Source organism: Procambarus clarkii, chromosome 15 (assembly GCF_040958095.1).
Source record: "Procambarus clarkii isolate CNS0578487 chromosome 15, FALCON_Pclarkii_2.0, whole genome shotgun sequence".
Taxonomy (NCBI): domain Eukaryota; kingdom Metazoa; phylum Arthropoda; class Malacostraca; order Decapoda; family Cambaridae; genus Procambarus; species Procambarus clarkii.
Window position 1 is genome coordinate 16,459,015 of NC_091164.1, and position 14,880 is coordinate 16,473,894.

At 44.1% G+C, this 14,880-nt stretch overlaps 1 protein-coding gene across 1 annotated transcript in view; it reads left to right on the forward strand.

Moving 5' to 3' along the window:
- Positions 1 to 14,381, forward strand: part of LOC138364962 (trichohyalin-like) — a 25,022-nt gene extending 10,641 nt beyond the window's left edge. The window contains exons 2-6 of the mRNA XM_069325048.1: positions 5,142 to 5,438; positions 7,841 to 8,110; positions 10,697 to 10,806; positions 11,172 to 11,299; positions 14,285 to 14,381. Of these exons, the coding sequence (XP_069181149.1) occupies positions 5,142 to 5,438; positions 7,841 to 8,110; positions 10,697 to 10,806; positions 11,172 to 11,299; positions 14,285 to 14,381 (902 nt within the window). The remainder of the gene's footprint in view (positions 1 to 5,141; positions 5,439 to 7,840; positions 8,111 to 10,696; positions 10,807 to 11,171; positions 11,300 to 14,284) is intronic.
- The last annotated feature ends 499 nt before the right edge of the window (positions 14,382 to 14,880 follow it).

Genomic DNA, 14,880 nt, shown 5'->3' on the forward strand with positions numbered 1-14,880 from the left:
CACTTTAGGATTGCCTGAAATCCTTTGACATAGTAACCCACAGGAGACTAGTCCATACGTTGGAAATGGAGCCAGGAGCACCTGGGAAGTACTCTGTTGGATAAGGGGGTACCTAAGCAACAGAGAACAGCCAATCACTGCAAGGGGTGAGGTTTCATTGTTGCGAGGCGTCACCAGTGGAGTCACAGAGCGTTCAGTCCTTGGACCTATCCTGTTTCTGATATTTGTAAATGTTCTTCCAAAGGGAACAGACTCGTTCCTCAATATTTGATGTTGATGTAAAAATTATGAGGAGCATTAAGACCGACGAGGATAGTAAGAGGCTACAAGATGACCTATACAAACTGAATGAATGGTCTAGAAAATAGCTATTAATGTTTAATCCAAGTAAATGTAAGGTAATAAAACCAGCGGATGGAACAGGAGGCCAGACACAGAATAACGAATGAGAGATGAATTCCTCCACGAAACCGACAACGAGAAAGATCTAGGAGTCGATATCATGCCAAACCTGACTTCTGAAGCCCAAATCCAAAGAATATCATCAGCGGCTTATTTGAGACTGGCTAACATCAGAACGGCCTTTAGAAACTTGCATAAAAAATCATTCAGAACTTTGTATACCACATATGTAAGACCAATCCTGGAGTATGCGGCTCCAGCATTGAGTCCATTCTTTCTCAAGCACAAGATGAAGCTGTAGAAGGTTCAAAGGTAATAATGACACTAAACATACATTATGTCTCAGTATGTCATATAATCTACTAATATATTCATAAGGTCATTCATGCACGAGTTCTCGTAAATGAGGCTTTCAGATTGGCTGGGAACCCCAGGAAGAGGGTTACAGGAATACTTCTAAATATACATGACTATAGTTATTATATATATACAATTGTGTTTCATATATACACTTCCCTTGACACCGCCTAGGATCTCAAACACCTTGATCCACACCAGCTTTTAATAGTTACAACCTAGTCCTTAATATCCTCTAATCTCCAGAGACTTTCCTTAACTCTCTTTCAAGTTACATACCAGTATTAGTCAATTGAATACTCACACATGCTACTAACAAACCAACGCCTAACTTCACCAAGGACGTCTGCGGGTCACAGGGTGGGTGTGTGTGTAGCAACCAGCGTGGACATGTTGCACCAATCTCAGCTACGCTGGCTGAGACCACCATAGGTCCTGACCTTCTACGTTGATGGCCTGTCCAGCACTGACCTGTGCCACTTGCTTGTGTCAGTATTTATTAAAATTGTCCTATCCACATCCAGTCACAGACCGTCCCCAACTGTTTCTTCCAGTCAACGGTTGTGGTCAGCACCGGAAGCTTCTCTGGAGCACCGCCCAAGGGCATACACTCGGCCAACCAGGACCAGTGACCCTCTCATAAACTTTGCTATCTGGCGTACAGGAGGTGCCAGCCCTCTCAAATCCATTTCCCACGCACTCATAAAATTACTTCCACACACTCATTACACTGCTTCTGCTGCCAGTACGTTGAGAGAGAACTAACTTCTACACAATAACCTGGGCACAACACCACTTTCCTAAAGATACCCTCCTGGCTCCCCCACCCTATGCCCTCATTGTCCCCAAATCCCAGATCCTCCCAGATCTTCCCAGCTCCACAGACCCTCCCAAATTTTCCCAGCTCCCCAGACCCTCCCAGACCTTCCCAGCTCCCCACACTCTCCCAGATCTTCCCAGCTTCCCAGACCCTCCCAAATCTCCCCAGCTCCCCAGACCCTCCCAGATCTTCCCAGCTCCCCAGACCCTCCCAGTCCCTCATCCTAGACCCTCTACACCCTCCAATCCCATACCCTTCCTGTCCTCCCACCCCAGACCCTCCCTGTCCCTCTAATCCACAGACATTAAAGAAAATTCAGACTGGACAGAAGAGTCAGCTTCAAATTAATCTACACAAAGATAGATGGGATTACAAACAAAGCAAGCAAACTTAGTGAAAGAGCACAAGAGAAAAACATGTAAGTAATAGCACTCACAGAAACAAAACTGTCAGGTATTATAACAAATGTGGTGTTTCCCCCAGGATTACACTCTTATTAGGAAAGAGTGGAAGTGGACGCTAAGTGGCCCTACTGATGAAAAAGGAATGGAGTTTCAAGGAGATGGTTGTCCCAGGCTGTGAAGGGTTCATAGACTACATAAAAGGCAGCATAGCGATGGGAAGACCAAGAGGAATAGTAGCAGTGATATATAACTTTCCACCAAATGACACAAGACCCAAAGAAGGGTATGTCAGAAGCAACATGGCAGTAAATGTTATAATTGAGAGGCAGCCTCTGTCTCTTGTAGAAATCGATCCTGTCTGCTTTTCATGGTAGATTTCAACCCACGGGAAGATAAACTGGGAGAACAAACAACTGAATGGAAGTGAAGAAATATGAAGAGCTAAGGTATTATATGAAGCAACAAGAAACTCTTGGAACCACCCTGTCAGAGGACCCACAAGAATGAGATGCAATAACGAACCAACGAGACTTGGCCAGGAATTTACTTTGAGCGATTCGGAACATAAGGAAATCAATTTCGAAGACCACGTGGGAATGATCAATCACAGTGTACTGATGTTTGAGTATCTTGAATCAGTAAAGTTAACTTACTCAAGGAAGGTTCTAGAAAACAAAAGGCATGCATTCCGAAAGAGAAACTGAGGAGATAAGAAAATTCCTAACATATTTAGTATGGGAAATAGCTCAGAGGAAAGATAGCCCAAGACATGATGAACTACATCACGCAGAAGTGTAAGGAGGCAGCAGACAAGTTTGTAACTGTACAAAAGGAAAACTCGAAATGCAAATGAGGAACCCATGGTTTAATCAGGAAAGTAAGCTGGCAAAGCAATTAAGTACAAGGGCATGGAGAAACAATTGAAACAACCGGATTCAAGATAAAGATACCAGGGGGCCAGGAATGAGTACCTAAGGGTGAGAAAAGTGGCAGACAGAGAATACGTAAATGACATAGCAATGCCAGATAGACTCAACCTAAATTCCTGCATAACCCCATCAGCAGAAAACCAACAGTGAAGGAACAGGTAATGAAACGGAGGTTAGGGGCAGACAGGTTCAATACAAATGACAATGAAGTGTGTGAGGAGCTCAATAAGAAATTCCAGATCTTCACATTAGAGCAAAGAGAAGTTCCTGAGACAAAAGAGGGAATATTTAACCAGGCACCACTGGAGGACATTGAGATCACCTGTGGGGAGGTAAGGAAGCATTAGCTGGATTTGGATGCGACAAAGGCTATAGGCCCAGAGGGAATTTCGTCATGTATACTGTGACGATAATCTCTTTCTAGAGAGATTGAGCCTGCTCTTCCCTACCTCAAGTTACGTCCAGTTAACAAGTATAAAATGCTACATTCAAGATAGGTCCACCGGTAGCACAAAACGTTTTGACCAGGAGGCAAAACGTACCCAAGATCCCCCCTACTCCACACACCCTCCACGCCGGCTTGTTGTCTAACCAGCAAACTTCCCATACCAGCCTGCCTGCTCCTGATTGGTGACTCGCCGACCGCGCACCTGCACACTGCACCTCCTCGCCATCTACCTGAATTGACGTCGGAGCCCTGACCAGCTATCAACTACAGAATATTCTTTGTGCTCTTAGAGTTGACATCTCTCTCAGGCATACTAAGCTTACTGGCTTGTATACGAAGGGAGGTCTCAGCCATAGCCGATATTCTCAGCACCATTTTACCATTTCACCTTTATACTATTGTGTCTCACATTGTCTTTGCATTTATCTTTGTTATTTAATAGTATTTTTCATGCCCCCGAGATTTGTCTTTATTTTCATTTATGTTTAAAGTAAATATATTAAAGTTTCATTGTTCATACTTTGTGTTTTACGTGTTCCTCCCTCTCACTTACCACAGACAACAGGCAAGCAGTCTATCTTTTTGTTTTATGTGTGACCAGGCATTGACACCTGCCATTGGAGGACTACCGAACATCAACACTCCAACACTTTCCCGTCACATATTAATGGGGGCCTGTCCTAGGAGCTTCACTCAGGTACTAGTACCAGAACGTCAATTTGTGGTAAGCGTACTTCACTTTGCTAAAGTAGCTTTTCAATATTATCATTAATTTTCATATTTATATGGTGATGTGTGTATTTTGCATTCCGAGAGTAGCATATGGTGAGTGTGAGATAACTTTGGATTATGTGGTGACTGTAGGCCTCAGTCATTCTTTTAATTGGTCATCTCTCCCTCCGTGTTATTACTCGTGTTTACCACCTTTTGTCCCTAGGATATTTCTCACATTATTGGCAGATCATCATTGTGGTACCCTGGTACTTTGATTTGTCTTCGGGTCAAAGCACCCTATCTTCTGCAATCCGACCGAAGGAGGATAAGAGGGCCATAGTTCCTCAAGCACGGACTCCGTTGCTGAGTTGGGACCTCAGCAGCAGTTCTCGTCACCAGTTGACACTCGCACCCCTACACGTCGGTCAGAGATGATGATATTTACTTAGGTAGGGAATTAGCTTTCTTTTTAAAGAGCACAAAGTTCGCTAATTCTGTAAATATCATATTCATTTAGTGGGAAAACCCTTGCTTCTGTTTTATAGAGACTCGGCAAGGCATGCTTACATTCTTGGACTACCTTATCCACTTTTGGAACAATTAAATGTTTCATTTGTTTTAGAAACCCAGTTTCACTTATTTAGTAGGATTTTCTTGCCCTTATTCTTACATTGAGTACCGGGTACAAGATTTCCTGCGACTTTGATTAACTAATCATTTACCATCCTATAATTAACATTAATTGTTAAAGATTAAAATTCCACAGGATAGTTACCAGTTGCCACGTTATCCTGTTTCTGACATTTACCATATCACAACTATATTTGTGTACATTTATTTGCTATCTTTCACAATGTTTCGTCTCCAAGCTTTTTGTAACGATCCACCAGGTGAAATAGGGACCTTATGTCGTGCCAAGAGGACTGAATTACAAACTCTTGCACACGAGTATCAACTAGATGTCCCCCATGGAGCCAACAAAAATGAATTAAATAACTTAATTATGGATCACCTCTTAGATGAAGGGACAATTGACTCTGAAACTCACGAAACTTATTCTATTGCAGATAAAACTGATTTGGCAACTATGAAACTCAAACTTGAACTCGCCAAGCTCGAAAGGAAGCAACCGCAATCATCTCTACAAATGAGGAAAGAAGAAACTGCAATAAAGAAAGAAGATCAAGAAAGAGAGGCAGCCCTAAGAGAAATAGAAGCTGCCCTAAGGGAACGAGAAGCTGCTATCAGGAAAGAAGAGAAAGAACGAAAAGCTGCCTTGAGGAAAGAAGAACAAGAACGAGAGGCGGCCCTAAAAGAACGAGAGGTGGCCCTCAAGGAACGTGAGACTACAATACTCCGTGAGCGTGAGCGAGTACAGCTTGAAGCAAAACAACGACACCTGGAGATACAACGCGAGCATGACAAACAGCAAGCGGATATGGTTATAGAATGTCGTCAACGAGAACTCACGTTGGAGACTTCACACCACACTCAACGCCAGCAAGCTACCGCTAGTCTTCCCGTAAGTTTCAATGTCTCCCATGCAAGTAAGTTAATGCCACCATTCGTTGAGACAGAGATTGATGTCTTTTTTACCACCTTTGAGACCCTAGCTAATAAACCTAGCTGGCCTGCTGAGCAATGGTCCACCCTTCTCAGAGTGCATCTTACAGGTAGAGCTGCAGTTACTCTCAGTTACTTAGCGTCTGAGAATGACTACCAGACCTTGAAGCAAGCAGTATTCTCCTTCGCCTACCTTCTCTCCACCGAAAGCTACAGACGAAAATTCCGTGACCATCTAAAGGAAGGTACCACCACCTTTCTAGAATTTGCCAATACCAAGAAAAGATATTTCATGAAATGGCTGGAAGCAGCACATGTCTCTACATTTGCAGAACTCATCAACCTCATGCTAGTTGAGGAATTCTTGAGACGTGTTCCCCTTTCCGTCCGTTTATATCTAGCAGATAAAGAAGAAACCGACTACATCAAATGTGCGAAGTCGGCTGACACCTACAGCCTCATCCACCGGCTGACACCAACACCACCTCCCAGTAAGAAGTCTTGGTACAGTTACGATAAAGTGAGTACAGATGAAGCGAGCTCACAATTGTATTGTAAGTATTGCAAACTCTATGGACATACCATAGATAGATGTGTGAAGGCTCAATACATGAGCAATGAATCTACTAAACCCAAGCAGACTCCTCCTAAGTCCGGTAAGCCTGTGATGAATGTTGATGTTCATGGTAATGATCTTTCTCTCTTCAGTAAACACCTGTATCCTGGAACTGTCTCTACCAACGGTACAGATTGGGAGGGACGTTTCAAATTGAAGATCTTGAGGGACACAGCGGCTCTTCCGTCTATTATATTGAAATCAGCTGTGCCTAACATCACCTACACCGGAGAAACCGTCCTTATCACTGACCTCACTGCTACTACTCCGTATCCACTCGCCAGAGACCACCTGGATTGTCCTTTCGTGACCGGTGAAGTTCAAGTTGCCATCAGGGAAAAGCCTTTTCCCATGCCTGGAGTGCAACTTCTCCTGGGCAACGACTTGGAAGATCTGCAACCGTCCAACCTGATTATCACGGACAAACCCCAGGTGTGTACCTCTGTAATGGATAATCCCATCTTTGAATATGTTACAGCAGAGGTTCAAGAAAGTGATCAAGTTTCTCCTCCGGTTTTGGTGACCACCCGTGCACAAGCTGCACGACCGCAACCAGCTGACTCTACTGCTACCGCTGTCCCACAAGACCCTCAGAATCTACCTCCTAATCTTACCAGTTTGGAGTTCCGTAAGTTACAGAGGGAGGATCAATCATTAACACCATTATTCTTCCAGGCTGAGACTCAACCTGACAGTATCCCTGGGTTCTTCCTAGAGAATGAGTTGCTCTACCGCAGATACAGACCCAGCAAGCTGAAAAAGGATGACGATTGGGCCAATGTCGAACAACTAGTGATTCCCACCAGCATACGGCCTGATATCCTACACCTGGCCCACGGAGCTCTTTCTCACTATGGTTTCAACAAAACCTACCACGGAATCAGACAAGACTACTACTGGCCAGGTATGGTAAAAGACGTTAAAAAATACGTACAACAGTGTCATACATGTCAGATAGCAGGTAAACCTAACATCTCTATTCCCCAGGCTCCACTAAAACCCATCCAGGTGCCTGCGGAACCTTTCCACAGACTCATCATAGACTGTGTTGGTCCTTTACCCCGGACCAGTTTTGGCAACGCATATATATTAACTATCATGTGTCCTACACCAGATTTCCCACAGCAGTTCCAGTAAAGAACACTACGGCTGCTACTGTGGTGAAAAACCTATTGAAGATCTTCACCCGGTATGGATTTCCAAGAGAGGTTCAGAGCGACTGTGGCACCAACTTCACCAGTGATCTCTTCAAGAAGACACTGGAGGAGTTCAACATCACACAGGTACTGTCCAGCCCCTATCATCCTGCTTCACAGGGTTCTCTTGAACGTAGTCATCAGACTATTAAAGCACTCCTAAAGAAGTTCTGCAATGACACCTTGAAGGACTGGGATAAACAACTTGATCTCATTATGAGCATTTTCAGAAGTCTCCCCAATGAGTCTCTGGGAGTATCTCCTTATGAGATGCTCTACGGACGCAAGTGCCGTACTCCTCTCAAAGCTTTCAAAGACTCTCTACGTAATGCCACCTTCAGTGACCCTCAGAATGTGCCTCAGTTTCTTCAAAACTTAAAACACATTCTAGAGAGAGTACGTAAATTTGCTAATGACAACCTATTGAAAGCCCAGGAGAGGATGAAGACCCATTTTGGCCAAAGCAGCAAATTAAGGAAATTTAAACCAGGAGACTTCGTGTTGGCATATTTTCCTATCCTAGGTTCTCCATTGCAAAACAAGTTTTCAGGACCCTACCGTATCAAGGAGTGCAGGAACAACCACAACTACGTTCTTCAGACTCCAGATTGGCGGCGGAAGACCCAGTTGTGCCACGTCAACCTCCTGAAGCAGTATCAAGGTATTCCCCCCACTGTGTTGGTATCAGTCCCTACATTTAAAGGTCCATACCTCCACAGTGAGACCTTCCCTGCTTCTCCCGAAAGCATTAACACTGAGACGGTGCTTTCCAAATCAGAAATCCTACCTGATCTTCATTCCAATTTACAGGACTATAATAGTGCTCCTTTGCCATGTTCTAATACTATTCTCGCCTCGCCAGATATCACGAAGCCTTTCATCCTCCAAGTCGACGCCAGTGGTACCGGCATCGGGGGTGTCCTGATGCAGCAACGAGGCGAGGAGATTCGACCTGTTAGCTACCACAGCTACTAGGAACTACAGCACGATCGAAAGGGAGCCACACTCCATCGTCCTGAACTTGCAGCACTTCAAATCGTCCCTGCAAAGTGCTCGGTCTACCACCATCTACTCGGACCACAATCCCCTACGCTTCCTGCAGCAAACCCAACTCCACAATCAACGGCTTCTACGATGGGCTTGATATCTGCAGAATTTTAACCTGGAGATTTCTACATCAAGGGTTCTGACAACATCATAGCAGACGCCCTCTCCAGAGTCTATGAGATGGAGGCTGCTACACCTATCGCTCTACCACCTGAAGACATAACTTTACCCGGAACTGCAGGCTCCGGGGGAGAGTTGTGACGATAATCTGTTTCTAGAGAGATTGAGCCTGCTCTTCCCTACCTCAAGTTACGTCCAGTTAACAAATATAAGATGCTACATTCAAGATACGTCTACCGGTAGCACAAAACGTTTTGACCAGGAGGCAAAACGTACCCAAGATCCCACCTACTCCACACACCCTCCACGCCGGCTTGTCGTCAAACCAGCAAACTTCCCATACCAGCCTGCCTGCTCCTGATTGGTGACTCGCCGACCGCGCACCTGCACACTGCACCTCCGCGCCATCTACCCGAATCGACGTCGGAGCCCTGACCAGCTATCAACTACAGAATATTCTTTGTGCTCTTAGAGTTGACATCTCTCTCTGGCATACTAAGCTTACTGGCTTGTATACGAAGGGAGGTCTCAGCCATAGCCGATATTCTCAGCACCATTTTACCATTTCACCTTTATACTATTGTGTCTCACATTGTCTTTGCATTTATCTTTGTTATTTAATAGTATTTTTCATGCCCCCGAGATTTGTCTTTATTTTCATTTATGTTTAAAGTAAATATATTAAAGTTTCATTGTTCATACTTTGTGTTTTACGTGTTCCTCCCTCTCACTTACCACAGACAACAGGCAAGCAGTCTATCTTTTTGTTTTATGTGTGACCAGGCATTGACACCTGCCATTGGAGGACTGCCGAACATCAACACTCCAACACTTTCCCGTCACAATACTAAAAGGAGAACCCATAAGTACTGTGCCTACTACTCTCAATGGTGCATAACAAATCACTGGTAACAGGAGAACTGCCAAAAACTTAGAAGACGGCTAATGTAGTCCTGATATACAAGAAGAGTGACAGACAGGGACACTGAACTACAGGCCAGTGTCCCTAACTTTAATATCATGCAATGTGATGGAGAAGATTGTGCAAAAAAAAAAAATAGTATAACATGTAAAGCAAAGGAACTTTGTAACACATCACCAGCATGGGTTCATAGATGGCAAATCTTCCCTAACAGTATTAATTGAATTCTATGACTAGGAGACAACACTTCGGCAAGAGAAGATACGAGATGTCAGACTGCATATTTTTAGATTACCAGAAAGCCTTTGACAAAGTACCTTATAGGAGACTAGTCCATAATCTGGAGATACAGGGAGGAGTAAAAAGGAAGCTACTCAAACGAATAAAGGAGTACCTAAAGAACATAAGACAACGAATCACTGAGGGGAGTGGTCTCAGAGTGGCGAGGTGTTAAGAACTCATCCGTATCCAGGTTCTTTAAAACTCTCTGAATCTTTTCAAGTCAAGAAAATGAAATCAAATCCTCGGTGGAACTGCAATGAAGTGTTTAGGTAAAATAAATAAAATGAAATCATAAAAATATCTATTATTAATTAATTACAACTACCGCTTTATACACTTCTCTGACGAGGTCTTCCAGCGCATCACTAGCACTCATGCTTGAACTCTTCCACGGTGACGGACACTATTTACATTCCTCTGACGATGTCTTCAAGTGTAAGACTAGCCCCTCACACTAGCTTTCTTCTACGGTAAACGTCCTCAAGCGGCCCACTAGCCCTCTCGCTAATACGCTCAAACAATGAAGTCTTCCTGTGCTCCTGTAGCCCTCTTGCTAGCACACTCTAACAGTGAAGTCTTCCAGCACTCCACTAGCATCCTCGTTAGTACGCTCCAGCAGAGACGTCCAAAGGTCGACTAGTGTACTGCTCTCTGCCACTCTGCCATCCAATACCAGTCACTGATACCTCATCACCACCCAGTAAAGTAGACTGGAAGATGGGAAACATTATTAATGGGAGGGGAATAACTGTTTTAACTCGGAATCTGGATCATAGATGGCTCCAAGGATCGTCACACGAGGCGTCACCAGTGGAGTCCCTCAGGGTTCAGTCCTTGAACCTATCCTGTTACTTATATATGTAAACGATTTCCCAGTGGGAATAGACTCATCCTTTTCAATGTTTGCTGATGAGGGTAAAATTATGAGGAGGACTAAGACCGAGAAAGAAAGCAAAAGGCTTCAAGATGAAATAGACAAAGTGAAGGTATGGTCCAACAAATGGCTACTAAAGTTCAACCTAATTAAATGTAAAGTATTAAAATTGGGTGGAGGGAACATGAGACCAGACACAGGGGTACCGAGTGGGAGATGAAGTCCTCAACAAAATGAACAGAGAGAAAGCTATAGGAGTTGATATCACGCCGATTCTGTGTCCTGAAGCCCACATCTAAAGAATATTATCAGCGGCGTATGCGTCGCTTGATAGCGTCAGAACTGTTCTCAGAAATCAGTGCACGGATTTATTTATTCCTTGATAGACCAATCCTGGAAGATGTGGCTACAGAAAGGAATCTATACCATTTCAAGCATAAGACAAAGCCAGGGAATGTTCAATGGTGTACCCCGTAGACTAGTCCCAGAAGTATGCGTTACGAGGAAAGACTGCGTGAATTGCACCTCATGTCGCTGGAAGGCAGAAAAGTTCAGGTCGCTGGAAGGCAAAAGAGTTCGGGTCACTGGAAGGCAGAAGAGTTCAGGTAAGCAATATACCACATACAAAATTCTCAGGGAATTTGACAGAGTAGATTAGGACAGAATATTTAGCATGTTTGGTACTCGCACAAGGGGACACAGGTGGAAACTAAGTACCCAGATGAACCACGGAGATATTAGGAAGAACATTTTCAGTGTGTCAGTGTAGTTAATAAATGGAATGCATCAGGAAGTGATGTGGTGAGGGCTGGTTCCATGCATAGTTTCAAATGTAGATATGAAAGAGTTCACTGAGCTGAGAAACCTGTTGAGAAGCAGTACCAAAAAGCCGAAGCTCAACCCCTACAAGCACAACTACGTGAGAACAACTAGCTGAGTACGCACACCCACACAAACACACACAAAATTATGTGTGTGTTATGACGCCAAAATTATGAGAAGGATTAAGACAGAGGAGGACAGCTTGAGGCTTCAAGAAGACCTGGACAAGCTGCAGGAATGGTCGAACAAATGGCTGTTAGAGTTTAATCCAAGCAAATGTAATGTAATGAAGATAGGGGTAGGAAGCAGGAGACCAGATACAAGGTATCACTTGGGAGATGAAATACTTCAAGAGTTCGAGAGAGAGAAAGACCTGGGGGTTGATATCACGCCAGACCTGTCCCCTGATGCTCATATCAAGAGGATAACAGCAGCAGCATATGCCAGGTTGGCTAACATAAGAACGGCCTTTAGAAACTTGTGTAAGGAATCTTTCAGAACATTATATACCACATATGTCAGACCAATCCTGGAGTATGTGGCACCAGCATGGAGTCCATATCTAGTCAAGCATAAGACTAAAATGGAAAAGGTTCAAAGGTTTGCCACCAGACTAGTACCCGAGCAGAGAGGTATGAGCTACGAGGAGAGACTACGGGAATTAAACCTCACTTCGTTGGAAGACAGAAGAGTTAGGGGGGACATGATCACCACATTCAAGATCCTCAAGGGAATTGACCGGGTTGATAAAGACAGGCTGTTTAACACAAGGGGCACACGCACTAGGGGACACAGGTGGAAACTGAGTGCCCAAATGAGCCACAGAGATATTAGAAAGAACTTTTTTAGTGTCAGAGTGGTTGACAAATGGAATGCATTAGGAAGTGATGTGGTGGAGGCTGACTCCATACACAGTTTCAAGTGTAGATATGATAGAGCCCAATAGGCTCAGGAACCTGTACACCTGTTGATTGACAGTTGAGAGGCGGGACCAAAGAGCCAGAGCTCAACCCCCGCAAGCACAACTAGGTGAGTACACACACACACACACACACACACACACACACACACACACACACACACACACACACACACACACACACACACACACACACACAAACACACACACACATGGTGGCAGCTAATTAATTGAGAGAGCAGCCTCTGCTGCCTGTAGAAATAGATCCCATCTGCATGGGGGAATTAAATCATGGAAGGATAGACTGGGTGAACAAGGAACTGCATGGAGGTGAGGATACATTGAGCGCTAAACTATTGGAGGTGGCGACAAGAAACCTCTTAAGCCAGCATGTCAGGGAACCCACAAGAGTGAGAGGAAACGATAAACCAGAGAGACTTGACCAAGTCTTCACTCTGAACGACTCCGACATAAGGGATATAGTTTTCGAGGCTCCGGTAGAAATGAGCGACCACAGAGTACTGACGTTTGAGTATCTGGTTGAGGAAGGGTTAAAGAACTCGAAGAGGAGAACTGAAAACAAAAGGCTGGCATTCCGAAAGGGAAACTATGAGGAGATAAGGAAATTCCTAACTGATATAACATGGGAAACAGAGCTCAGAGGAAAGACGGCCCAAGACATGATGGACTACATCACGCAGAAGTGTTACGAGGCAGCAGACAAGTTTGTCCAGTTCAAAAGGAAAACAACGAAACGCAGATGAGAAACCCATAGTTTAATCAGAGATGTAGGCTCGCTCAGCAGCAAAGTAAAAGGTCACGGAGAAACTATAGAAATAACAGGACACTTGAGAGCAGAGAAAGATATCAGAGTACCAGGAATGAATATGTCAGAATGAGAGGAGAGGCAGAAGGTCAATACGAAAATGACATCGTAAGCAAGGCAAAGACTGAACCTAAATTGCTGCACAGCCACATCAGGAGAAAAACAACAGTAAAGGAACAGGTAATGAAATTAAGGATAGGGGCAGACAGATTCACTACAAACGACAAGGAAGTGTGCGAGGAACTGAAAGGAGGAAAGGCTGTGAGGAGGAAAGGCTGCGTCAGATGCACCTCACGACACTGGAAGACAGAAGAGTAAGGGGAGTTATGATCACTACCTACAAAATTCCCAGAGGAATTGACATGGTAGATAAGGATTAAACTTTATAACACGGGTTGTACGTGAACAAGGGGACACAGGTGGAGACTGAGTACCCACATGAGCCACAAGGACGTTAGTAGGAACTTTTTCAGTGTCAGAGTAGTTAACAAATGGAATGCATTAGGCAATGATGTGGTGGAGGCTGACTCCATACACAGTTTCAAATGTAGATATGATAGAGCCCAGTAGGCTCAGGATTTCCGTACATCAGTTCATTGAAGGTTGAGAGGCGGGAACAAAGAGCCAGAGCTCAACCCCAGCAAGCACAACTACGTGAGTTCAACTAGGTGAATACACACACACACGCGTATCATAAACACAGGGGTCTGGTAGCTGAGTGAACAGCGCACAGGGCTCGTAATCCTGTGGCCCGGATTCGATTCTCGGATCCGGCAGAGACAAACTGAGAGAGTGTCTTTCACCCTGATGCCCCTGTTACCTAGCAGTAAATAGGTACCTGGGAGTTAGATAGCTGTCATGGATTGCTTCGTGGTTGTTAGTTAGTTTAAGTTTTTAGTTAGAAAATTTAGTTAGCAACAGATGATTGACAGCTGAGAGACGGTCCGAAAGAACACAATTGAACCCCTGCTAGCACAACTAGGTGAATACAACTAGGTGAATACATAAAGTATGATGAAGAAGGTTATTAAGACGAGACCTCTCAACGGAAGATGGAGAAAAGTTTAAACTAAACTTCAATGAATTGGAACGTCAAAATGGCAATATAAATGAAGAATAAACGAATCCTTTCATTCTCCAAGGTAACAGAGACAGGAAAGCCTGTGAAATGGTACATAAAAATAAAGGAACATACTCTTTAGATGAAGGAGGAGTAATGGACAAAGGGAGAGTGAACATGTTCTTCAAATTGTATATACCAACATAGATGGAGTGAGAAAAAAAATACTGGAGCTAAAATATATATTCAGCCCAGGATCCCAGACATTGTCGCATTAACAGAGACGAAACTTGAATAAAATGTTTTAAATGAGGTCGCATTCCCTTTTGGAATGCGACCTCATTTAAAACAAGTCGACCAATCGACTTGAGAATGGTCCAGGACGGACCGAAAGGTCGTCATCCCTTCACCTTCTAGTGTGTGGTCTGGTCAACATACTTCAGCCACGTTATTGTGACTCAGCCGCGTTATTGTGACTTCAGCCACGTTATATAGCTAACGAAAACTATAACAAACGCAGTGTTTCCACAGGGCTACTATGTAGTGAGGAAAGAGAGAG